Source organism: Haliotis rubra, unplaced genomic scaffold (assembly GCF_003918875.1).
Source record: "Haliotis rubra isolate DU_JTF1 unplaced genomic scaffold, ASM391887v1 Scf1050, whole genome shotgun sequence".
Taxonomy (NCBI): Eukaryota; Metazoa; Mollusca; class Gastropoda; order Lepetellida; family Haliotidae; genus Haliotis; species Haliotis rubra.
The window spans coordinates 256,970-284,900 of record NW_025764949.1 but is presented as its reverse complement, the minus strand read 5'-3'; the positions used below and the strand labels follow the sequence as shown (position 1 = coordinate 284,900).

The 27,931-nt window shown below is 42.3% G+C and overlaps 1 protein-coding gene across 1 annotated transcript; it reads left to right on the top strand.

Annotated features, from left to right (window-relative positions):
- On the top strand, window positions 1-20,326 carry LOC124276502 (beta-mannosidase-like). Its single transcript, XM_046712136.1, has 13 exons — window positions 1-16; window positions 1,763-1,932; window positions 2,801-2,960; window positions 7,202-7,368; window positions 7,688-7,825; window positions 8,343-8,415; window positions 9,035-9,232; window positions 13,742-13,921; window positions 15,018-15,115; window positions 15,428-15,575; window positions 16,406-16,701; window positions 18,496-18,681; window positions 19,917-20,326. Exons 1-13 carry the CDS (start codon window positions 1-3, stop codon window positions 20,148-20,150), a joined length of 2,064 nt encoding a protein of 687 aa, XP_046568092.1. The 3' UTR covers window positions 20,151-20,326.
- The last annotated feature ends 7,605 nt before the right edge of the window (window positions 20,327-27,931 follow it).

Sequence of the window (27,931 nt, the reverse complement as noted above, 5' to 3'; positions counted from 1 at the left end):
ATGGCTGCTCAAAATAGTAATAGCTCTGTGAGCCTCTGTCACAATAGTGGACATGGGTACCGTCCCTTGGTACCTTGCAATTGGATCCTGGAGCGTCCAGCTTCATTTGTTGGTTTTCTGTCTTATTTTTATGTCCTCGAAATAGATCGTCTCAAAGAATCAAACATATACCATAAAAGGAATATTTCTGTCCAAACAAACTTTATTCAGAATATATCTTTAAATTAAATCTTTAATCTTACAACGCTAGAGAATTTTATCATTATGAATTTCCACGACACATCACGATAAGTCATACATGTATGTAGATATCTAGGTTAACGTTTGCCAAGTTGCGCAGCAGTTATGAAGGGAAGCTACTCTACGGTCACAATAGTGGAAATATTACCAAGGGAAGTCATCCACGTTTACTCTATCAACATATGAACAAAGCAACTGACACAACTTATTTCGTGACCTGGATTCAAATCATCCACTTCCACATGAGAGTAGTGTTATTTATTGAGCTGGATAATCGAGATCATAAGTAATAATTGTAGATCAAGATAGGTCTCCTCGAGTGGATCTGGACCAAATTCATGTGATAAAATTATTTGGCATTCATCACTTAAACGAGGTCATTTTAGAGAGAGTAAGAAAGGACTTCTTTATGAGACCTCCTTGCCATGAAACACACGACTGACTGTGCCTAGGTACACTACCGATCTAAGTTTGTAGGACAGCGTCTCCATATTCTACCACCTCTTTCTTCATATCGTCAATATTTCTAAGTCCTTTTTGGTTTATTCTGTCCTTCATTAGTCCCCACACATTCTCAATAGGGTTAAGATCTGGCTGTAGCTGGGCCAGTCTAAAACTTGAACATTTTCGTCCGACAACCACTGTTTTGTGTAGCCCGCAGTGTGTTTTGGGTCGTTATATATCATGCTGGAAAATCCAATTATCTTCATACAGTGTTCGGGCCGTTGGGCGGAGGTGACCATTTAAGACGTCAACATATCGTTCCTTCGTCTAATGGCCAGTGAAAATACACAAAGGTGTCACTCCACGTGATGATATCCCACCCCACATGTGAAATTTTGGGCTTTGGGCGTTGATAGATAAGACAACATTATCCCAATCTTGATTTGCGTGAGCCTTACACGTTTAAACATCTTTCTTTTTGTGCATCTGTTATTAATGGTGAGGGAATTCCGCGCTTTTTCACGAAGTTAAGTCTTTGTAATTCTTTTCTAAGGGTTTCATTACATACCTGAGGACTTCCTCTATTAATTATCTCATTTCTGATTTTCTCAACGCTTTTCAATTTTCCCCTACTCACAAACTGACTACTGTCGCCGGCGATCTGTAGTACCGAACTTACTTGCATTGCCTCCCTGCCCCTGTCTTGTGCTTAATCCCAACTCCTGACTGAATATTCTTCAAAGTTCTGTATACTGTAGGCAGAGGAATGTCATGTCTACCAGCTAACTCTTTTGCATCAGTCACACCCCTTTCAAAATCATCTATAGAACCAGCTTTCTTTTCTCTTCTGCTGTCAAATCTGCCATGTCAACAAAGCAAGCCGTCTACTACAGCAAGGGAGATAACTCTTAGGTTCATTCTTAAGCCTACAAGAGTTGCCTCCCATATTGAGTACCTTACTACATAATGTAACACCTATTTTAAAATTCTTTTATCAGTATTAGGAAACGTTTCATGAGTATTATCTGCATAGTTCTGTGACCCTCGAGTTTGTGTGTTTTTATTTGTATATTTCCAGATATAGGAGGACCATGGGTTGTGGACGTCGGCGTGTACTTCGATGTCAGCGGGGGTTCTGTGTCTGGCGTCCTAACCACCAACGTTATAGGGACAGAAGCAGTGAAGTCAATGATTCTGACACTCTCACCAACAAACAGTTCATCGGTTTTCTCAGTCCCAGTGCCTGATGTAGGTTTCGGCTTAAGTGGTCGTCTTTTCTAGTCTTGACCTGGGCATTTCTAGACATTTGACAGTGCCTGTCGACCCGTGAAGGTCCGGGTTAGAATTGGTCTTCAGTAACCCATGCTTGTCGTAAGAGGCGACTAACGGGATCAGGTGGTCAGGCTCGCTGACTTGGTTGACACATGTCTTCGTATCCCAATTGCGTAGAACCATGCTCATGCTGTTGATCACTGGATTGTCTGGTCCAGATTCGATTATTTTCAGACCGCCGCCATGTAGCTGAAATATTTTTGAGTGCGGCGTTAAACAACAAACCAACTAACTAATAGTGCCTATTAAGATGCACTATTAAAATCAAACGAACTATTATGACTCGGGCCATTACTTGTTTTGCATCAATTACGCCGAGCGCCAGGCAGGGTAAGAACAAATACCATATTTAGACGTCGTTATTACGTGTACTACCGACCTTCCTCTACGACAACCTCCAGAGCAGACGCTCGAATCTCTACATCACAGAGACTATGACGTTTGTTTTTATTATTGTTATAACACACGTTATCACCTCTCTATGGGAGCCTGGAAGGGACATTGTCGCGTTGTCGCCATCTCAAAAACAAGCAAATGAGGCAAAATTAACCAACGCGCGACATTTTGGCCATTTGTCGCATTGTCGCATGTCGCGTTTTGAATAATATTTTTATTTTCCTTCAAAGGGCGACAACGCGACAATGTCCCTTCCATACCTCTCACCTTTGACCCTGACCAGCTACTAAACTAAACAAAGACTTTGCTGATTCACTGCAGTCATTCGTCTTATCAACATTTGACTATTCTTGTCATTACAACGGATTTTGTATTTCTGGCGTTACAGAGTTACAAAATTAACAGATGGTGGCCAAATGGTTATGGGAACCAGACACTCTACACCGTTGAAGTCACCTTCACCAGCAACAACGAGGTGTCCATCAAGCAACGTCGGGTGGGATTCCGAATCGTGTATTTGATACAGAATCCTTTTGGCAACGACCAAGGTGGGTGGGAAATGTGTTGTCTCCAAAGACCAATTGTTGCTGATGTGTTTGCAGCAAGCTAGTTGAGGTGGGGGTACGGTAGCAGGAACCCAAGTTAGTTGGGGATTTATTGGCTGTAACCCAGTTGAGGTTGGGATACGGTGGCAGGAACCCAAGTTAGTTGGGGATTTATTGGCTGTAACCCAGTGAGGTGGGGATACGGTGGCAGGAACCCAAGTCAGTTGGGTATTTATTGGCTGTAACCCAGTTGAGGATTGGGATACGGTGGCAGGAACCCAAGTTAGTTGGGGATTTATTGGCTGTAACCCAGGTGAGGTGGGGATGAGGTGGCAGGGACCCAAGTTTGTTGGGGATTTATTGGCTGTAACCCAGTTGAGGTGGGGATACGGTGGCAGGAACCCAAGTTAGTTGGGGATTTATTGGCTGTAACCCAGTTGAGGAATGGGATGCGGTGGCAGGAACCCAAGTTAGTTGGGGATTTATTGGCTGTAACCCAGTTGAGGTGGGGATGCGGTGGCAGGAACCCAAGTCAGTAAGGTATTTCTTTGGCTGTAACCCAGTTGAGGTGGGGAACGGTGGCAGGAACCCAAGTTAGTTGGGGATTTATTGGCTGTAACCCAGTTGAGGTGGGGATACGGTGGCAGGAACCCAAGTTAGTTGGGGATTTATTGGCTGTAACCCAGTTGAGGTGGGGATACGGTGGCAGGAACCCAAGTTAGTTGGGGATTTATTGGCTGTAACCCAGTTGAGGTGGGGATACGGTGGCAGGAACCCAAGTCAGTAAGGTATTTATTGGCTGTAACCCAGTTGAGGTGGGGATACGGTGGCAGGAACCCAAGTTAGTGGGTATTTATTGGCTGTAACCCAGTGAGGGGGATGATACGGTGGCAGGAACCCAAGTCAGTAAGGTATTTCTTTGGCTGTAACCCAGTTGAGGATTGGGATACGGTGGCAGGAACCCAAGTCAGTAAGGTATTTCTTTGGCTGTAACCCAGTTGAGGATTGGGATACGGTGGCAGGAACCCAAGTCAGTAAGGTATTTTATTGGCTGTAACCCAGTTGAGGATTGGGATACGGTGGCAGGAACCCAAGTCAGTAAGGGATTTATTGGCTGTAACCCAGTTGAGGTGGGGATACGGTGGCAGGAACCCAAGTCAGTAAGGTATTTATTGGCTGTAACCCAGTTGAGGTGGGGATACAGTGGCAGGAACCCAAGTCAGTAAGGTATTTCTTTGGCTGTAACCCAGTTGAGGTAGGGATACGGTGGCAGGAACCCAAGTCAGTTGGGTATTTTATTGGCTGTAACCCAGTTGAGGTTGGGATACGGTGGCAGGAACCCAAGTCAGTAAGGTATTTCTTTGGCTGTAACCCAGTTGAGGATTGGGATACGGTGGCAGGAACCCAAGTCAGTAAGGGATTTATTGGCTGTAACCCAGTTGAGGTGGGGATACGGTGGCAGGAACCCAAGTCAGTAAGGTATTTCTTTGGCTGTAACCCAGTTGAGGATTGGGATACGGTGGCAGGAACCCAAGTTAGTAAGGTATTTATTGGCTGTAACCCAGTTGAGGTGGGGATACGGTGGCAGGAACCCAAGTCAGTTGGGGATTTATTGGCTGTAACCCAGTTGAGGTGGGGGATACAGTGGCAGGAACCCAAGTCAGTTGGGTATTTCTTTGGCTGTAACCCAGTTGAGGTGGGGATACGGTGGCAGGAACCCAAGTTAGTAAGGTATTTTTTGGCTGTAACCCAGTCGGAGGTGGGGATACGGTGGCAGGAACCCAAGTCAGTAAGGTATTTCTTTGGCTGTAACCCAGTTGAGGATTGGGATACGGTGGCAGGAACCCAAGTCGGTGGCAGGAACCCAGCTGAGGATTGGGATAGGTGTGGCAGGTACCCAAGTCAGGAATTATTTCTTTGGCTGTAACCCAGTCGGGGTGAGGATACGGTGGCAGGAACCCAAGTCAGTAAGGTATTTCTTTGGCTGTAACCCAGTTGAGGATTGGGATACGGTGGCAGGAACCCAAGTCAGTAAGGTATTTCTTTGGCTGTAACCCAGTTGAGGTAGGGATACGGTGGCAGGAACCCAAGTCAGTAAGGTATTTCTTTGGCTGTAACCCAGTTGAGGATTGGGATACGGTAGCAGGAACCCAAGTCAGTAAGGTATTTCATTGGCTGTAACCCAGTTGAGGTGGGGATACGGTGGCAGGAACCCAAGTCAGTAAGGTATTTCTTTGGCTGTAACCCAGTTGAGGTGGGGATACAGTGGCAGGAACCCAAGTCAGTAAGGTATTTCTTTGGCTGTAACCCAGTTGAGGATTGGGATACGGTGGCAGGAACCCAAGTCAGTTGGGTATTTATTGGCTGTAACCCAGTTGAGGTGGGGATACGGTGGCAGGAACCCAAGTCAGTAAGGTATTTCTTTGGCTGTAACCCAGTCGAGGTGAGGATACGGTGGCAGGAACCCAAGTCAGTAAGGTATTTCTTTGGCTGTAACCCAGTTGAGGTAGGGATACGGTGGCAGGAACCCAAGTCAGTAAGGTATTTCTTTGGCTGTAACCCAGTTGAGGTAGGGATACAGTGGCAGGAACCCAAGTCAGTAAGGTATTTCTTTGGCTGTAACCCAGTTGAGGATTGGGATACGGTAGCAGGAACCCAAGTCAGTAAGGTATTTCTTTGGCTGTAACCCAGTTGAGGTAGGGATACAGTGGCAGGAACCCAAGTCAGTAAGGTATTTCTTTGGCTGTAACCCAGTTGAGGATTGGGATACGGTGGCAGGAACCCAAGTCAGTAAGGTATTTCTTTGGCTGTAACCCAGTCGGGGTGAGGATACGGTGGCAGGAACCCATGTCAGTAAGGTATTTCTTTGGCTGTAACCCAGTTGAGGTAGGGATACGGTGGCAGGAACCCACGTCAGTAAGGTATTTCTTTGGCTGTAACCCAGTTGAGGTAGGGATACAGTGGCAGGAACCCAAGTCAGTAAGGTATTTCTTTGGCTGTAACCCAGTTGAGGATTGGGATACGGTAGCAGGAACCCAAGTTAGTAAGGGATTTATTGGCTGTAACCCAGTTGAGGTGGGGATACGGTGGCAGGAACCCAAGTCAGTAAGGTATTTCTTTGGCTGTAACCCAGTTGAGGTTGGGATACGGTGGCAGGAACCCAAGTTAGTTGGGTATTTATTGGCTGTAACCCAGTTGAGGTGGGGATACGGTGGCAGGAACCCAAGTCAGTTGGGTATTTATTGGCTGTAACCCAGTTGAGGATTGGGATACGGTGGCAGGAACCCAAGTCAGTTAGGTATTTATTGGCTGTAACCCAGTTGAGGTGGGGATACGGTAGCAGGAACCCAAGTTAGTTGGGTATTTATTGGCTGTAACCCAGTTGAGGTGGGGATACGGTAGCAGGAACCCAAGTTAGTTGGGTATTTATTGGCTGTAACCCAGTTGAGGTGGGGATACAGTGGCAGGAACCCAAGTCAGTAAGGTATTTCTTTGGCTGTAACCCAGTTGAGGTAGGGATACGGTGGCAGGAACCCAAGTCAGTAAGGTATTTCTTTGGCTGTAACCCAGTTGAGGTGGGGATACGGTGGCAGGAACCCAAGTCAGTAAGGTATTTCTTTGGCTGTAACCCAGTTGAGGTGGGGATACGGTGGCAGGAACCCAAGTCAGTAAGGTATTTCTTTGCCTGTAACCAAGTTGAGGTGGGGATACGGTGGCAGGAACCCAAGTCAGTAAGGTATTTCTTTGGCTGTAACCCAGTTGAGGATTGGGATACGGTGGCAGGAACCCAAGTTAGTTGGGGATATATTGGCCTTAACCTTGGTGTTTGGGGTATGTTAGCAACAACCCCGGAGGCCAGGGGTATGTCGCGAAGAACTACCTACAACGATGTTTATTGTTTACATCATTATTGTGGCATCACCCGCCTTTATGGGTGTATTGACTCTGTCTCTAAAATGTTCTTTTTCAGTGTATGTGTTATGCTAAACATTGATAAGACAAATGATCCCATATTATGCTGTTATTTTCAATAGCATAATATTTCCACGCCTTTATATGAAGCACAATTACCTATGCCGTCAGTATACTTTACAACTCATTCATTCTTGTTTCCTGGTGCACACAATGATTGTTGTAATGTGAACTGTATAGGTAATTGATAAAATATTAATACAAGCTGTTTACAAATTCACTGGTTCGTAATTATCCTAAGGTTATCCTCTATTGTTGTTGTTTTTTCACAGGTTTAACCTTCTACTTCAAGATAAACAATTTACCAGTTTTCTTCAAAGGATCTAACTGGATACCAGCGGACAGTTTTCAGGAAAATATTACCAGAGAAAGACTACGCCGTTTGTTCCAATCAGCAGCCGAAGTCCACATCAACTCCATGAGAGTTTGGGGAGGAGGGGCGAGTACAATAGCGCTGATAAATGATGTCAAGCAAAAACAAATATGTTGACAAACATTATATGAATAAATGATGCACTGAGAAGAATTATGTGTTTATGCGCAACTAACATCCGTTGTATTGTACATGCACTGGACGCTAATGTTATATCATTTTCTACAGTTATTGTATATAAATGTTTATTTAAACAGAATTAACTCCAGCATTTCTTTCCGTCTGTTGAGGTATGCACGTAAACCAGGAATGCACGCCGTCTATTTTAATTGCCTTTGGGTGCGTTTACGGTAAATGAGTTTATTCGTCATATTTCTTCTTCCAGGTTTATGAATCAGATGATTTTTACGATTTGGCCGACGAGTATGGCATCATGATCTGGCACGATCTGATGTTCAGTGATAACTTCTACCCCAGTACTCCAGACTTCCTGAATACAGTGTCCCAAGAGATAACACACCAGGTATCACAGACACCGGGTCTTTTATGAGTGAGTGAGTGAGTACTGGTTTTACTCCGCTTTTAGTAATATTCCAACAATATCACGGTGTCTTCGGCGAGACGAGCGAACGCTTTAACCGTCTGGTCCAGACTCGGTTATGTACAGACCGCCGCCATATCGCAGGAATGTTGCTGAGTGCGGCGTAATATAAACTCACTCACTCACTATCGTGTTCTATACTAGCCTTTGCATGTGTTTATGACGAGTGAAATCGGAGGTGCAGGATAACCCCAATCTTTTCCGTAAACGCCTTGTATCAGAATCACATGCTGATTAAGTTGGAATCGTATACTGAGGAATTTTGTACATATTTCTAACGATTATGCAAATTGTTTTGGTCCTTATTTCATTTAATGCAAGCGTCGAGGCCGAAACAAGCACGTATGATGTTCTATCCCTAAGTGGCCCCCAGTATCAACATCTAGAGATCGACTGGTGTGGAATGTCGCTGTCACTGAATGTGATTCTTGTTTTCCAGGTGAGACGAACCCGGCACCATCCTTGTATCGCCGTGTGGTCAGGTAATAACGAGATGGAGTCAGGCCTCAGAGGTTACGGGTAGGTAACTAGGTAATTGTGACGTTACCTTCTACCTTAACTAGACACGCTGTATATTTATATCTGAGATCCCCGAGCTTTTGAAAAGTGCTCGCACCCCTAATCCTCAGAGGGAAACATGCAATCAAGCGGGTGGTTGGTTAGTTGGTTGATTGGTTGTTTTACGCCCCACTCAGCAATATTACAGCTATAGGGCGGCGGTCTGTAAATAATCGAGTCTCGACCAGACAATTGAGTGATCAACAGCATGAGCATCGATTGACGCAACTGGGATATGATGACAAGTGTCAACCAAGTCAGCGAGCCTGACCACCCGATCCCGTTAGTCGCCTCTAATGACAAGCATGGGTTGCTGAAGATCAATTCTAACCCGGATCTTCACGCGTCCAGAAAGACAGAAGGCAGCACTATACAGTACCATGACAGCAGGACATGCCGTGGTATGTCATGATTGATATGGTCGTGACCACTTTAAGAGATCAACGCTGCTATTTCATAGCTATTTCTGCAACATCGAAATATCGAAAATTTACCACAATTTCCAAAAAAGTTGCCTAAAAGATTAGCTATATGCTGTTCTCTGAATTTTAGTCACAACTTCTGCTATTGGAGGTCATGGTACTTTCAGTTTCCATGACTACAAACGTTACTACGATGACTATGTCAAGCTGTACGTGACAACGATCAAGACTATCATCGACAAGGAAGACACAACGCGGGTGTATCTGCCGTCAAGCCCTAGCAACGGAAAGGATACAGAGAAGGAGGGCTGGGTTGCTAAGGACCCTCAGTCTCAGCTGTATGGCGACAGTAAGTCTATGTTTCTAAAGACGTATTTGCGTGGTTATTCTCCTAAGCCCTAAGAACTCTTAACTTTGATCGTAGACAATGTGTTAAGAATGGTATTATGATGTTCGTAAAGCTACGAACGTTTCGAGAATAGCTAGCCTGTTTCTTGGAAACTTTTTATTTAAATATACAACTTTTTATGGGCTGTTTGTTGGCATCTTATTTATGGAGGTTATAATTAAATATGTTCACAAATCTCAAGGTACTCATGAACAATTTGTTTTGTGACACACCGACTAACAAATGTTTTTTTTAAATATTCTAACAATAAATTACGTCATAATAATATAATGAGAATATTTATAAAGGCTAGATATCCTGCTCAAGGCGCACAATCTGATCATTATTACCCCGGATAACTCAAGCTGCCTGTTAGGCGCTAGAAGGGTAATAGTGTAACGATTTATTTCACCGGGTATTCATATTCTGCTTGGTGGACCAGGGCAATTTTACAGAAACTCATTTGCATAAGGTGAGAGCATATGTATCACATGTGCTTTGTTGTGGAGCAGGATTAAAGTCCTAGAAACTCTCAGGAGTTAAGCTGTCAAACACGGTCACCCATTCAATTACTCTCCGCACACCATCGTTGCTTAACTTCAACTGATTTGTGACCTGAGCTCTATGCACAGGAACATAGGACCACCCACCATAAATGGCTTTAAAGAGAATACTACACTTGTTCAGATAACATAGGAAGGTCACGAGTTTCGTATAATTCGTATGTAATGAGACCGAGTGTGGTATTTTATTTATTACCCACGTCTTACATGCATTTAAATTGACAAAATAGCGTATTTTTGTTATGTTTTTGGTTTCAAACCGAAACCGGTTTCATAAAGAGGTTGCGGAAGAGTTTTGTACTGTAGTACAATATTTGCATGACGTCACAGTAATGACGTCACTGCCATGGTAACCGACGTCACGATGCATGTCAGTTGTCATCGCCTCGTACAGCCTCCTACAGTAAACTACTCCGTAGCACCCCGTTTCTTGGTTTGCAGTTGCTTCATTCGGCTAACATCACTGGTGGAAACATTGCGTTTATGTTTTTCAACGGATATAATGTCTCAGTTTGACTCACAATTAAACAGCGACACGGCAACGTTTGCAATGTTTACATTCCCACAATGCATTTAAGTTGTAGAATGAATGAATTCACGTGTTTGTTATGAATGAAAAAATAGTTACGTCAGAATGTGACCTAATTGAGAGGTCATCGGTTATCCAATCAAATCGTTAGAATCTCAGGTCAAGTCGTTACGACACAGGTCAACGCGATACGACACTCGTGTGACGTACGAGATTAGTATGCAACTACCCATACGTTGACCACGTGGGTAATAAATAGAGAATACTACACGAGGTCTCATTACATACGAATTATACGAAACGAGTGTCCTTCCTATGGTATCTGACCGAGCGAAAGCGAGGTCAGATAACATAGGAAGGTCACGAGTTTCGTATAATTCGTATGTAATGAGACCGAGTGTGGTATTTTATTTATTACCCACGTCTTACATGCATTAAATTGACAAAATAGCGTATTTTTGTTAATATTTTGGTTTCAAACCGAAACCGGTTTCATAAAGAGGTTGCGGAAGAGTTTTGTACTGTAGTACAATATTTGCATGACGTCACACTGTAATGACGTCACTGCCTTGGTAACCGACGTCACGATGCATGTCAGTTGTCATCGCCTCGTACAGCCTCCTACAGTAAACTACTCCGTAGCACCCCGTTTCTTGGTTTGCAGTTGCTTCATTCGGCTAACATCACTGGTGGAAACATTGCGTTTATGTTTTTCGACGGATATAATGTCTCAGTTTGACTCACAATTAAACAGCGACACGGCAACGTTCGCAATGTTTACATTCCCACAATGCATTTAAGTTGTAGAATGAATGAATTCACGTGTTTGTTATGAATGAAAAATAGTTACGTCAGAATGTGACCTAATTGAGAGGTCATCGGTTATCCAATCAAATCGTTAGAATCTCAGGTCAAGTCGTTACGACACAGGTCAACGCGATACGACACTCGTGTGACGTACGAGATTAGTATGCAACTACCCATACGTTGACCACGTGGGTAATAAATAGAGAATACTACACGAGGTCTCATTACATACGAATTATACGAAACGAGTGTCCTTCCTATGGTATCTGACCGAGCGAAAGCGAGGTCAGATAACATAGGAAGGTCACGAGTTTCGTATAATTCGTATGTAATGAGACCGAGTGTGGTATTTTATTTATTACCCACGTCTTACATGCATTAAATTGACAAAATAGCGTATTTTTGTTAATATTTTGGTTTCAAACCGAAACCGGTTTCATAAAGGGGTTGCGGAAGAGTTTTGTACTGTAGTACAATATTTGCATGACGTCACACTGTAATGACGTCACTGCCTTGGTAACCGACGTCACGATGCATGTCAGTTGTCATCGCCTCGTACAGCCTCCTACAGTAAACTACTCCGTAGCACCCCGTTTCTTGGTTTGCAGTTGCTTCATTCGGCTAACATCACTGGTGGAAACATTGCGTTTATGTTTTTCGACGGATATAATGTCTCAGTTTGACTCACAATTAAACAGCGACACGGCAACGTTCTCGATGTTTACATTCCCACAATGCATTTAAGTTGTAGAATGAATGAATTCACGTGTTTGTTATGAATGAAAAAATAGTTACGTCAGAATGTGACCTAATTGAGAGGTCATCGGTTATCCAATCAAATCGTTAGAATCTCAGGTCAAGTCGTTACGACACAGGTCAACGCGATACGACACTCGTGTGACGTACGAGATTAGTATGCAACTACCCATACGTTGACCTCGTGGGTAATAAATAGAGAATACTACACGAGGTCTCATTACATACGAATTATAGGAAACGAGTGTCCTTCCTATGGTATCTGACCGAGCGAAAGCGAGGTCAGATAACATAGGAAGGTCACGAGTTTCGTATAATTCGTATGTAATGAGACCGAGTGTGGTATTTTATTTATTACCCACGTCTTACATGCATTTAAATTGACAAAATAGCGTATTTTTGTTATGTTTTTGGTTTCAAACCGAAACCGGTTTCATAAAGAGGTTGCGGAAGAGTTTTGTACTGTAGTACAATATTTGCATGACGTCACACTAATGACGTCACTGCCATGGTAACCGACGTCACGATGCATGTCAGTTGTCATCGCCTCGTACAGCCTCCTACAGTAAACTACTCCGTTGCACCTCGTTTCTTGGTTTCCAGTTGCTTCATTCGGCTAACATCACTGGTGAAAACATTGCGTTTATGTTTTTCGACAGATATAATGTCTCAGTTCGACTCACAATTAAACAGCGACACGGCAACGTTCGCAATTTTTACATTCCCACAATGCATTTAAGTTGTAGAATGAATGAATTCACGTGTTTGTTATGAATGAAAAAATAGTTACGTCAGAATGTGACCTAATTGAGAGGTCATCGGTTATCCAATCAAATCGTTAGAATTTCAGGTCAAGTCGTTACGACACAGGTCAACGCGATACGACACTCGTGTGACGTACGAGATTAATATGCAACTACCCATACGTTCACCACGTGGGTAATAAAGAATGATATCTTGGCGGTAGTACTCGACTCGGTGTTTACAGGTTTTGACAGCTTATTGCCGTTTGACTGGAACAAGGTTGAATGAAATACATCTCGGTCAATCTTCATGGAAGTCATGGTCAAGGTTGCATTAATATATAGTCGCTGTTTTGGCTAGAGGGGAGCATTCGCATTAATTCATAAATGCATTGATTTCAAGAGTTAACATATGTAGTCAATTTCGTTGTGCGTTGTCACCGTTCAAACCTGAATATATATAATGCGCTGATTGTGTGAATGCTTAAAGGAGTAACCTTAGAACAACCTTGTACAGTAGGTCAGATAAGCGATTGTGTCATGCGACAATGATATCTGCCGTACAGTTTTCTTCATCATCAGTTTCAGCTGATTTATTTCAGATCGGTTTCAGCATCTTTATTTAAGATCGGTTTCAGCATGTTTATTTAAGATGGGTTACAGCATCTTTATTTAAGATCGGTTTCAGCATCTTTATTGAAGATCGGTTTCAGCATGTTTATTTAAGATGGGTTACAGCATCTTTATTTAAGATCGGTTTCAGCATTTTTATTTAAGATCAGTTTCACCGTCTTTATTTAAGATCAGATTCAGCATCTTTATTTAAGATCTGCTTTAGCATCTTTATTCAAGATCAGTTTCAGCATCCATATTTAAGATCAGTTTTATCATCTGTATTTAAGATCAGTTTCAGCATCCATATTTAAGATGAGTTTTATCGTCTGTATTTAAGATCAGTTTCAGCAGCTTTATTTAAGATCAGTTTCAGCATCCATATTTAAGATCAGTTTTATGATCTGTATTTAAGATCAGTTTCAGCAGCTTTATTTAAGATGTGTTTTTTTCTCCACAGTTCACTTCTATGATTATGCTGCCGACTTGTGGAACGACTCGGCGTTCCAGATCCCTCGATTCGCCTCAGAGTACGGGATTCAGGCCTGGTGCAACGTCGAGACCCTGGAAGACGTGTTTGACGCCGGGGACTTTGACTACTGGGGACCAATGTCTAATCATAGGAATCACCATCCTCTTGGTCAGTTGCGTTATCATTATGCCATGAAACAATCAGTATCACTTCAGTTTGCAGTACGATAGAGTGAGTGAGTGAGCTGGGTTTTACGGCGCTTTTAGCAATATTCCAGCAATATCACGGCGGGGAACACCAGAAATGGGCTTCACACATTTTTTTTAACCCGGGTCTTCGGCGTCACGAGCCAACGCTTTAACCACTAGGCTACCCGCAGTACGAAAGAAAGACTGGAAGGTGACAATGCTAAGGGCATGTACTGTTCAGTGCCTATTGAATGTTATGTAGATGCTTCAGCTTGGGGAGAGTCCATTGTATATTTAACAAGTATCATTTACTCTTTTATGTTTCTCAATTCTTAACGAGAAAATACCATTTAGGTTCACTGATTCAGCTCATACTATCAACAAGGCTCATGAATAAGGCGGTTGTGTAGCCCAGTGGTTAAAGCGTTCGCTCGTCACGCCGTAGACCCATGTTCTATCCCCCACTTGGTACAATGTGTGGAATCCGTTTCTGGTGTGGTCGGGCGTGATGCTGCAGGAAGAGTGTCAAAACGGTATAAAACCATGCTCGTTCACTCAGAAAGACAGTGTGTGAGTGAGTTTAGTTTCAGGCCACACTTAGTAATATTCCAGCTATCTGGCGGCGGTTTGTAAATAATCGAGTGTGGACCAGACAATCCAGTGATCAACAGCATGAGCATCGATCGACGCAATTGGGATACGATTACATGTGTCAACCAAGTCAGCGAGCCTGACCACCCGATCCCGTTAGTCGCCTCTTATGACAAGCATGGGTTGCTGAAGATCAATTCTAACCCGGATCTTCACGCGTCCAGAAAGACAGAAGGCAGCACTATACAGTACCATGACAGCAGGACATGCTTACCCCTTTAGCAATAGCCTAGAATCATCACTGATTTAATATGATTTTCACAATTGTGTTTTTATTGTTTACTTCCATGTTCCGGTAGATCACATAACAACATACTCTTATGATCATAACAGGTTCGATTCCCAAAATATTGTTGGATTATTGAAGTGGCGTAAAACGTTGTAACTCCATATTCACTATTATCAAACCTTGCCATTGTTTACAGGTAATATACAGATGGTGGAAGAAGTTCTCCAACATTTCAAAGAACCAAATAATCCAGACACCAAACAGAAATTTAGTGATATCGTCTACTTAACTCAGGTGAGAGAAGCAGTTTGACAAAAATTAAATTTTATTTTGTTATAGGTGTTATTGATCCGGGTTAGAATTGATCTTCAGTAACCCATGCTTGTCGTAAGAGGCGACTAACGTGATCGGTGGTCAGGCTCGCTGACTTGGCTGACACATATCATCGTATCCTAAATGTGTAGAACGATGCTCATGATGTTGATCACTGGATCATTTAATTATTTACAGACCGCCGCCATATAGCTGGAATATTGCTTGATTGTGTCAACCTGCCAACCAACGTGTTTGTAAACAGATATCCTACAGCCTATATTTCTTTTCTAGATAAATCAGGCCGTGTCGGTGCAGACTGAGAGCGAACACTACCGGCGCTGGCAGGATTATAAGACGTCAGATGGGCGGGGACAGACTATGGGCGCCCTCTACTGGCAGCTTAACGACATCTGGCAGGCTCCGTCATGGGCTAGTATAGGTCAGTGACGACACGTGATCTTTGCTCCTTGGAGCGTCAAAGAACCACTTCACGATCATCAGAATCCCCAAAGCTCCACATATAATAGGACTATTCAATCAAATCTCCTACCAGGTACCCACGTATTGCTTGGCCAGTAAAGGCATAGGTTTAATAAGGTTACTCACCTAAGGTGACACCAGGTATGAAAAGTGTTCTAAGGTGGGGCAGAGCCACTGCCCTCAAATCTCAGGGAATCGATGTTTCCCAAAGTGCATACACCCATACATTCGCTCTCATTAATTTATAACCTATTCTTACCTAAGTGCGTTCCACGTTCCTTCAGAGCAAATTGTACGGACTGAATTCCAGATTGAAAACACTTATTACAATTTTGTAACTAATTCATAGTTTATGTGGAAATGGTATTAAATACAAGGTGAGGTGAGGTGAAATGGGGTTGAACGTCGTTCTTAAGAATATTTCGCTCATATGACGACGTGCATGCATGTGTATGTGTGGCCCAGACTTAAGAGTTTTATAGCGCTAGCCCACTGAGATACCACGCCGCAGTGAAGCATGAATACCCACTCAGACACATTATACTGACTCCAAGCCAACCAGTCCGTGGTGTACCCATTAAAGCCGAGCGACAGACAGGGACCAACAAGTACCATATTTTAACGTCTTTTGGTATGACGCGGCCGGGGATCGCACCCGCGACCTTCCTCTCTCTCCGGGCGGACGCTCTAACCACTACACCACGGAGGCGGGCGTATTAGATACTACCACAAAATGATGATTACAATGTACTGATCTATGTGTTAAAATACATATTGTCCGTATTTCAGACTATAAGGGCAAATGGAAAATGCTGCACTACTTTGTTCGGAAATTCTTCGGCCCCGTTCTCATCTCCCCCTACATGGACGGCAACTTGCTCAACATCTACATGGTGGTGGACGACGTCTTCCTGACCGCGAACACCGGCATGAACGTCTTCTCCCCTGCCACCAACCGCCCCCTCAGTTCCAACTTCTCCAACCACGGGAAGACGACTGCCGTGGCCACCTCGGGAACGCTCTTCATCCAGATGTACCGATGGGACAGCTTTACCCCTCTCAAGACATGGAACGTTACATACAAGGTGAAAATCAAAAGGATATTATAGTAACATTGCTATTTTGTTAATCACGCCAACGTTAGATGAAAAAACAACAACGAATTATTGCTTTACAGGACCACTCTGCTTGACGTCTATATTAATGGGTATACCAATCACTGAAAACGATATATACTAGTAATGACGTCTCAATTGCACAAAGGGACATTGTTTGTTTGATATGTTTTCCAGGCCATATTGTTCTATTTCTTACTCAATTTTCCCAATGTCAAAAAAGAGCGTCAACAAATGATTGGTTTGTTATTTAACGCCGCACTCAGCAATATTCCAGCTATATGGCGGAGGTCTGTAAATAATCGAGCAGACAATCAAGTGATCAACAGCATGAACATCTGTCTACGCAATCGTGATACGATGACATGTGTCAAGCAAGTCAGCGAGCCTGACTACCCGATCCCGTTAATCACCTCTTACGAAAAGTATGGGTTACTGAAGATCAATTCTAACCCGGATCTTCACGTGTCAAAATGGATATCATAACTGAATTGTATTAGATTGTACCAATTCTGCCAAATTTAAAGTCAAGATATTCTTTTACAAATCACTTATGAAATTCGATCTGTATATAATTGTTAAAACGCGTAATGCTCTACTTGTAATGAATCACTAAGATCCACACACTCGTGATAGGGAAATTCAGCCGTATCGCCTCCAACTATATTCCCCGTCTTCGCAGCTCATTTAGCCTTAGTATGACACAACCAAAGTTCACGAAAAGTTCATATTGATCTATTTTTTAAGTAAATTAACAGCCAAGACCCGCTTTGATGTTTTAAAGGAACGACGCCGCCAACTTTACCGTTAGTCTGTTAAAATATGTAAATTGTATTTATGTCATATATCATTATATTTATATTCTGTATAATTTTTTCTGTAAATAGTCTCTCATAAATCCTTTTAAGGATGGCTCAACTTATGTTATTATTTTATATTGTTTTAATTTATGTAAATGAGGTGAGACTTATCATAAACAATCTGTCTGTCTGTCTGTCTGCCTGCCTATTTTGCCTGCCGTGATATTGCTGGAATAATGCTAACTCGGCGTGAAGCTAAACTCACTCACGCGTATCTTGCTTCCCTTTGTAAAACCATGACGTTACAATAAGAGCAACTTTCCGTATAAATAGTTTAAGTTTAGTGTTTAAATGGATGTTTGTAATGGTTTATGCATCTGTCAACATAAGGACTGAAGTTGGATTTGCTCACATTCATTGGTTCAGGAAAAATAGTGTTTCGCGTGAGGAACGATTTTATGAGTCCTTCACTGGTGAACGTCAAGAATAGCACTTCAATCCGTCAGTCATAAGCAGTTTCTTTAGATTCTGATTGTACCATAAGCGTATATGTATCAATATTAAACAGGGATCATACTAGGTGAGCTTATCCTCCCTCATCGGTTCTACCCGTCACAAACACACGAGAAGGAGGCATGCCTATCGAGTCCCAAATTTTGAGGTCACCGTGACAGAATATGTTGACTCACCAGATATTTCGGGGCAAAATCGATTGTTCAACAGTAAATCCTATAAATATTGAAAACAAATATAAGCCCGTGTCACATAAATATGCTGGTTTTAACACACAAAAAACCCATTAATTAACCAAAGAACGTTTATCTAGTTTTTCTGGTCACGCGGGGACGCTATGACGTCACAGTGACTCAACTCAACCGTAGGAACAGCTAGCTATTAATTCAAGTCGTAGCGGGCTAAGAAATAACACCTTGATGTTTTGTGCAACGGCGGGTTTCGTTTTCAGGCGACACAATCATCCCAGTCAGTTTTCAAGCAAGACATTTACCCTCTGATCACAGCGTCCGGCTGTCCAGACAGGCCTTACTGTTTTGTCTACATGTACCTGAATGATCTAACTAGCGGCATCAACGCATACCTCCCTCTCACCTACTACAACAACGTCATTGGACTCACCAAAGCTAAAGTTGTGGTATGTCGTTGGATTTTCTTTATATAAATTGAGTGGGTGAGTATGGTTTAACACCGCTTTTAGCAATATTCCAGCAATATCACGGCGGGGAACACCATGCAGAATGGGGCTTCAAGCAATGTACTCATGTGGAGAATCGAACCCTTGACTTCGGAGTAACGAGCCAACGCTTTATCCACTAGGCTACCCCACCGCCTCTATATAATTTGAATTAGGTTGTTGATTACTGATGATTATGGCCCCCTTCAAATTTTAAAAGATAGTTCATGCCTAGAAATTGCAAAAGCCAAATTTTTCTTACCTTTGATTAAGGTTTACTTATCGAAAGACACAAAGGTTTTATAGTACGTTGGAACACAAAAGGCAAATTACATGCCACTGCTGTTACACGTTGTAAAGTAAGGATTATTTTATAATTCACAACTGAACTGGGGGAGGTGGGATAGCCTAGTGGTTAAAACGTTCGCTAGTCACTCCGATGACTCGGGTTCGATTCCCCACATGGGTACAATGTGTGAAGCCCATTTCTGGTGTCCCCCACCGTGATATTGCTGGAATACTGAACTCAGGTTTTCTTAGTCTAATAGATAAAGCGGCCTCTTGTCACGCCGAAAACCTGAGTTCGATTCCCTAAATGGGTACACTCATTTCTGTTATCCCTCGCCGTGACCCGTGAAGGTCCGGGTTAAAATATTGATCTTCACTAACCCATGCTTGTCGTAAGAAGCGGCTACCGGGATCGGGTGGTCAGGCTCGCTGACTTGGCTGACACACGTCATCGGTTCCCGGCCTAATTGCACAGATCGATGCTCATGCTGTTAATGACTGGGTTGTCTGGTCCAGACTCGATTATTTACAGACCGCCCCCATATAGCTGGAATATTGCTGAGTGCTGCGTAAAACTCACTCACTATCCCTCACCGTGATATTGCTGGAATACTACTAAAAGCGGTGTAAAATCATACTCACTCACGCTCTCACTCACTGTTAGTCTGAATACATATATGTGGTTCTCCTGTCCTGGCTAGCTATTCTCGAAACGCTCGTAGCCCTACGAACTTCTTAAGCCCATTCTTAACACATTGGCTACGATCAAAGTTAAGAATTTTTAGGGCTACGAACGTTTCGAGAATAAGGGCCCTGATGCATATCTTTATGGTTGTGACTGAGCCCATTAACTGGTAACTTGTTCTCTTTGACTTTTTCAAGACATTTCTTTGTTAATTATCGTACAGGTAACCGGCGTTACAAAGATGTCGAACACAGAGTTTGAAGTCACTGTTGGATCTAATGGCATTGCTCCATTTGTTTGGTTGGATGCTGTTGGCATCTCTGGGAGATTCTCTGACAATGGCTTCCTGATGATGACGCCTTCTAGGACAGTGACCTTCACCTCTTGGGAACCTGTTGATCAAGATACTTTTAAACGATCATTGAAATCGAAATCTTTAATGGATGTTTATGCTTAATACAATTTCAAGAAATATGTTATTATTTGTGATTCGATAAAATTGCCAAGTGTATCAGATAATGTGCATTAAAACAGTTTGAATATATACAATTATATTTCACCTCGATTTTGTTAAGCCTGCTCCAGAATACCTTCATCTACTGCTCAGGTTTCAATAATGTTCAGTGACTGGTTTCTCATTGCAATAATATTTATACAAAGCTGGCACTGAATTGTGTTTAACGCTACTTTTAAAAAGCGATATTTAAGCGACAATGCATTTTCGAATCATTATGAAATTGTCGATTCATCCCCATAGTAACCATACTTGTATTTGCCTCACACTGAGAGTCCAAGTTTACCCGGGATGAATGTTTTTAAAGGATTCATCTATCCTATCCAAGATGAAAAGGTTAGTGGCCAATAAATGGTTTACTGTTTCTGAGTTGTCAGGCGTTTGTGATGCAATGCGGTTTTATGAAACCATCAAACTACATGTGTTGGTAACGGTGCTATGAACATATATTCTCCAGCATCAATCTAATATACTGATGTCTCTTCTAAACTCACTCACTTACTCGGGCGGTGGGGTAGCCTAGTGGTTAGAGCGTTCGCTCGTCACGCTGAAGACCCGGGTTCGATTCCCCATGTGGGTACAATGTGTGAAGCCTATTTCTTGTGTCCCCCGCCGTGATGTTGCTAGAATATTGCTAAAATCGGCGTAAAACCCAACTCACTCACTCACTCAGTTGACTAAAATGTGACCGATTCATCCATTGCGGTCAAGGAAACCTAACGCTTGTCATCTCTTACGACAATTGTACCTCCTTGCAATAATGGAACTATTTCCTGTGGAAATTAAAACACTTCAAGTTAGATCAAACCATTATCTTATCTTATATCAGAAAATGACATACTACGGCAGCAACCCGTCAGAATTGTGGTGGACGTATGGCGCATCCTTGTATGGCCAAAGAGGAACTACCCGTTATCTTACACTTGAATATCCGAGTGAGAGTACATCTTCAGTAACTCATGCCTATCGTACGAGGCGACTAGCGGAATCGGGTGGTTTGGTTTGCAGATATGCACGTCATCGTATTCTTATTGCTGAGCCTTGCCGATGACGTCAATCACTGGATGATTAGATCCAGATCCGATCACTTATAGACTGCAGCCATATAGGAGGAGTACTGGGGCTGATATGCACGTCATCGTATTCTTATTGCTCAGAGCCATGCTGATGACGTCAATCACTGGATGATTAGACCCAGATCCGATCGCTTAGAGACTGCCGCCATATAGGAGGAGTACTGGGGCAGATATGCACGTCATCGTATTCTTACTGCTCAGAGCCATGCTGATGACGTCAATCACTGGATGATTAGATCCAGATCTGATCACTTAGAGACAGCCGCCATATAGGAGGAGTACTGGGGCAGATATGCACGTCATCGTATTCTTACTGCTCAGAGCCATGCTGATGACGTCAATCACTGGATGATTAGACCCAGATCCGATCACTTAGAGACTGCCGCCATGTATGAGAAGTACCGTGTGTGGCGTTAACAAAAAAAAGAACAATTATATCAAAAAAAGAACAATTATATCAATACGGGGGAAAGATCTTTTTAATTACGTCACTAACATTTTCCAACCCTCAGTTCACTACCGAGCAGAGATTAGGTAGCCGGAGAAGGTTGTGTATACCTGGTCAGCTCTTCCAAACAACCTCGTCGTGTGCCTTCTTGCTTGTACCCGCACCCTGTCCCCCCTTTTTCACACGGACGATAACTCACTTACTCACTATAAGGTAGTACATAACAGATGGTATAAGATCCGTTCTAAACACTTAATATTAGCCCAAACGCTCATGCAATAGCATGGGCACGTGCTTCTAGCCCAATGCCAGACTGATACACTTTTATGTCTAAATGTTTCCATCCTATGCATATGATATGCCTTCGACGCAGTGATTGTTAATGTACAGTCTCTCAAAACCCCTAGCGTCAGAAATTACATCTCGTTCTATGTTACCAATGCTAGTGAGTGAGCGAGTTTTGGTTTACGCCGCTTTTAGCAATATTCCAGCAATATCACGGCGGGGGACACCAGAAATGGGCTTCACACATTGTACCCAGTTGTGGGATCGAACCCGGGTCTTCGGCGTGACGACCGAACGCCTTAACAACTAGGCTACTTTACCACCCCTGCCAATGTTAGTACAGGTAAAACGTGATACATACCTGATATCCCCAGCATCAAAACACAGATGAAGTACCGGATCATCATCTCAGGATACGACAGAGGACTATGGTCAGTGGTACGAATCTGACTATCTGTTGAAAATCAACTGATGCAGCGTTATTTATAGAGAGATGCTATCGATCCACTTAACTTACACGTGAAAATACGCTTTCATGGTGTTAACCGGATTCATGGCCCGTATTATTGTGTTAATCGCAGAAACACAAAACCATAACTTTTCACCAAGCAATGTATGACCAGAGGGGAACTAAATATATTCCTAATTTGTGAGTGAGTGATTGAGATAAGTTTTCTGCCGCACTCAGCAATATTCCATCTATATGGTGGCGGTCTGTAAATAATCGAGTCTGGACCAGACAGTGAAGTGATCAACAGCATGAGCATCGATCTGCGCAAATGGGAACCGATGACATGTGTCAACCAAGCCAGCGAGCCTGACCACCCGATCCCGTTATTCGCCTCTTACGACAAGCATGGGTTACTGAAGATCAATATTCTAACCCTGACCTACACGGGTAGGTTAATCAAAGATGTTAATGATCTAGCCCTAAATCAGTTACGGCTTGCTGCACACAGTTGCCACACAGGGACATAAGAAAACACTCGCGGGCCACACAGGGAATCTTGACCCATATCAATTAATTTGCCAAGTGCCACAGAGGGTATAAACCATTTGTTACCACCCATTCTGATTGTGACGTACGTTATAACATGTTTCTAGATTTGTTGATAATATGCATTATTTGTTATTGTTTTACCTGTAAAATGGTGTTTTGGATGACGATCAGATGACTTAATTCAAAGGCCTAGTTGGGAACACATGGTTATTTAATATTTGTTAAAACTACCTACTTTGATGAAGTCATAAATAAATATACGCCAGCAAGAAGATAAAGTCATCAATATCCCCCGCAAAGGTAAAATTCTCTTCATGAATATGTCAACTAGTTATGACTATGTCAAATGTTACATTGTTCTTCACATTGAAAATATACATATGTAAACTATGCACATACTAACATGCTTGTATCAACAACAGACTGCCTGAGTGCTTCCACGGTTTGATGTACCTCAGTAATGTTGATACTGGAATACACATAGCACTTGGATTCACATTTTACATTTTTTCAATTTAAAAAAATAAAATAAAGTGACTATGGTCATATATTACAAAGGTTTAGAAATCTTATTGCTTTCCTTGAGCGCCTTATAAAGTGCATTCACGAACTTATCTAATCTGAGGCAACTAGTCTTAGTTGAGGCACAGCATCGGGCAGTGTGACAAGTTGGATGTTTTGTAACACCGACCTCAGAAAAAGAATCCAGCTATGTGACAGTGGTCTGTTATGCCTCTATTCCATACAGACCACGAATCGCCACGAATCGACAAACTGACAAAGCTAATTCGTATATAGACGTAGTCAGTTCTTGCAATTCATCAGCAATTGGGAATTTGAGGCAATCGTTCAAAATTTTGGTCATGAACTCCCGATTCCAAAAATATCGTAGTTAATTCATAACAAATTCGTAATGCATTCATAGCCATCGTAACTGAATCGTAATCGATTCGTAGGTATTCTTAACTCATTCGTCAATTCGTGTCTTGACCACGAAGCGGCTACGAATCTGTCACGAATCCCACAAATACACGGCGAAGCAGGTACGACGCAACTATCAACGAATCAGCTACGATTGTCGGCAAATCAGGTGTATAAGGAGTTTAACACTGACGTCCGGTCATCAGCTGCTGACGATTGTGCCACGAAATCCACGAATCAGCAAGATGTCAAGAAACACTGCAGGCAAGGACACGGGGGGAAGATTGAGAAGTAGGGAAGAGGGGGAAGAAGGCACACACACACACAGAGTGAGAGAAACACACACACACACAGAAACAACAACAACAACAACAACAACAACACACACACACACACACACACACACACACACACACACACACACACACACACACACACACACACACAAAAGAGTAACTACCCTTACACCGGCAGATGAACCAGCTCCAGAAGTAGAGAAAGATGTGGCGGATTCAGCAGCTCAGCCAGTGGCTGGTGATGTTGGTGATGATGTACGATGAGCTTCTTCCCAGTCCAACAGCAAGTAGGGGTGATACGGTATACCAAGGTATTAGTTTAACCACGGTATTTTGCCTTCGGTTCGGTGTCCTGCAATCCAAAATTTCGGTATTTTCGGTTTTCGTACCGTCATTTTATTAACCTTTTTAAACCTTTTCTAAAACGTCTGGAAATCGAACCTCGATGTATTTCTTTGCTGGACGGCAGCTATTTTCCTGGAAGTAAGTTCGCCTCAAGTCGTCTACTTACAAAGTCAGCAAGACAGCAAATGCAGATCACCTCATTCTATACGCGTGCCACTTCCGCTTACCATGTTGATGAGGGTCCACTTTTCGCGCCTAAGGCGATCGCACCAATTTCATCTTATTCTCAGCAATCACTAACCGATCACCGCCTCATCATCCGTGGGCCCCTAGACCAGCGTTACTGACTCACTGAAGTCATATTATACAATTAATTGCCAACATTTTGTTTTTACAATTAAAGTGGCATGCTCCGTGGGAAATCAACGGTGACTTATGAAACTGACTCAGACGTAAAATGTATCCAGCCACGTAAGTGTTGAGCCTATGTTAATTATTATTTTGAATAACATGCGTAATACTAATACGATAGCAATATGTAGCAATATTCTCTGTTAAAATAACTGCTTGAGATATAATTATTCTTGTAATGAAAACAATGACAACAATTCTTTGATGTTATATTTTCAGTTCGTTATTAACTGAAACATCCAGTAGATTGGAACAAAAGATTTCCGGCTTAGCTGAATAACAGGTAGCATAACAGGAAATAAAACTGAATTATCATGTGTTGTGATGTTTGATTGCAGGTTTCCTATACACATATCTATTTTCATTTGCAAAGTTTGTTTCTTCACCTCCGACGATACGATATAGTTTTGAATGGGCACAATACACGAAATAGCAGTTCTGTTATATCCATGGAAAATACGATTTTACTTGGCCTTTGGTATGCTTTGGCTCTCGACCAATCAGAATTGGACAAACCTATCTTCAGGGTAATAAATACCTGTACGTATCTCATCTACAAATTTTAGGGGACCGTCTCCGGGGTGTAGTGGTTATACCAACCACGTCATACCAAAAGACGTGAAAATTGGTACTCGTTGGTCCCTGCCTGGCGCTCGACTTTAATGGGTACAACAAGGACTGGTCGGCTCGGAGTCAGTATAATGTGTCTGAGTTGGGTATCCATGCTTAACTGCGGTATGGTCTCTCTTAAGTGCGACGTTAAACCCTAATTCACCTTCACCTCATTGTTTTAGGAATATTTATTTACTGGCACATCAACACATCTCCTATGTCTATATATACCATATACATTGACTTATATGACCAGCAATGACAACACTCCAGCAGCCCTCAAACAATGAAGCATACAACCGTATGGACAACTTGTTATGATTGTAAAGAACGACATTTCAGATTTCTTCAATTTTGTTAATGTTAGGTCTACCTCTGTCCTTACTAACTGCCATGGTGGAGAAGAGAAAAGTTACATTGGGGCTATATTTTCAAGATTTGTGTAAGGTGCTGAAATAGCGGATTGTATATTCATTCCAAGTGGTGAATTGAGTGATAATCTTTCATTATAGTGTTCTTTAGAAAGAGGATAAAGTTGTATGTAGGATTTGATTCAGTACAACGCAATATTAAAACGTACTGTTAAGATAACCTTTGTGTATATTAAGGGGTGGATCATGGCACAGGGGGTAAGCCCTGTCCATGCTCAAACGGAAGTTGGTCGTCATCAACTACCATTTCCTCGATAGACAGTCGATCCCGGGAGAGAGTGAGTCCCAAACTTCGTAAGATTTTGATATTTCCAAGTAGTAAATGTTTATGAAATCGACTTGTCTTACAGGCTGAATGGTCACGGATTATAACCCCTATATCATTTGGTCATGACACATAATATTTTGTTTACATTTGAATCATTTCTTGACACGTCTTTCGGCGCGAATCGGAAAAGCCGAGAAATCGACCATTTTCGACGTCTTTACATAATCAATTGATTTCATTTCACGTATTGTGCATTTTTAGGCTAAATGGGGTTATGAAGCCACTGTGTCAAGATTTAAGCTTCTGTCAATACATACAAACTGAGATATTAGCGAAAACAATAACTGTACGCGCCCATGGTTCTTGCTCATGTAAACAAATCATCTGTACGGATTGTTGAAAAGGTATTGTACGGGTGGTTGGTTTCCTGTTTGTTATCAACTGAGGTAGGACATTGGTTTGAAGCATGCAACTGTGTATTGAATGACGTATTTGGCCCCCTTGTCTCTCCTTTTCCATCTGCGCAAATTTTAAAGCAATGCCACTGAAATATTCTGAAATCTTAGCAAGAACGTCATTAGAGACACCTGGGGCATCTATGTGCCTAATTCTAAGATGCCTAGCGGTTAGAACAATCGAAAAAAAAATACATTATCAGACAATAAAGGTATAGTTTTTTGATGACGTAACAATTGAATGACGTTTTCCCGTCACTGCGCCATTCTAGTGTGCCCCCTCGTAATCGAATCATTTTACATTACGTCACAATTGTAAGTGACGTCACGATGCATGTCAGTTGTCATCGCCTCGTACAGCCTCCTACAGTAAACTACACCGTTGCATCCAGTTTCCTGGTTGGCTGTTGCTTCACGCAGCTAACATCACTGGTGGAAACATTACGTTTATGTTTTACAACGGTTAAAATGTGTCATTTCGACTCAAAAGTTTTCAGCGACACGGTAACGTTCGTAATGTTTACATTCCCACAATGCAATTGTGGAATGTCGCTTGACTACTCTACTTCCTCTGGATGTACTGATCTAAACTTACGCTGGTAGTAGAAATGAAAACGTTCATATTGCCCCATATGGTTTACGTTAATGACAGATGTAATTAAAATAATTCAGAGAAGATATTTAATCCGAACGTAAACCGTCATCAAACTGTTATCATTTGTTATTTTCTTGTAACGTTCGTCTTAATGTAGGGGGCAGACACATCAATAGAACAGCGCGCCAGTTAGCCCTGTGCGAGGATTCTTAATTTAGGTCACCGACACCGTCGTTTGTTTTCTGCCTTAAATTAATCGTAATTATCTTTAGAAAGTATTAAATTTGGCATCTTAGAAACGAAATACACTTCGCCCTACCACCATGTATAGTGTAATAAAACACACTTTCGCCCTGAACTATTATAACGTTAACCCCCTGGATGCGTCCTCGTGCGTTAACTATAATAGTTCAGGGCAAAAGTGTGTTTTATTACACTATACATGGTGGTAGAGCGAAAAGTATTTCTTAAATAGAGAATCTCACCCAAGTGTCTTCTGATATCAATTATATCAACACGAGTTGATAAAGTTACAAATATCCGAGGTTTGCCGAGGATATTTTAACTTTTATCAACGAGTG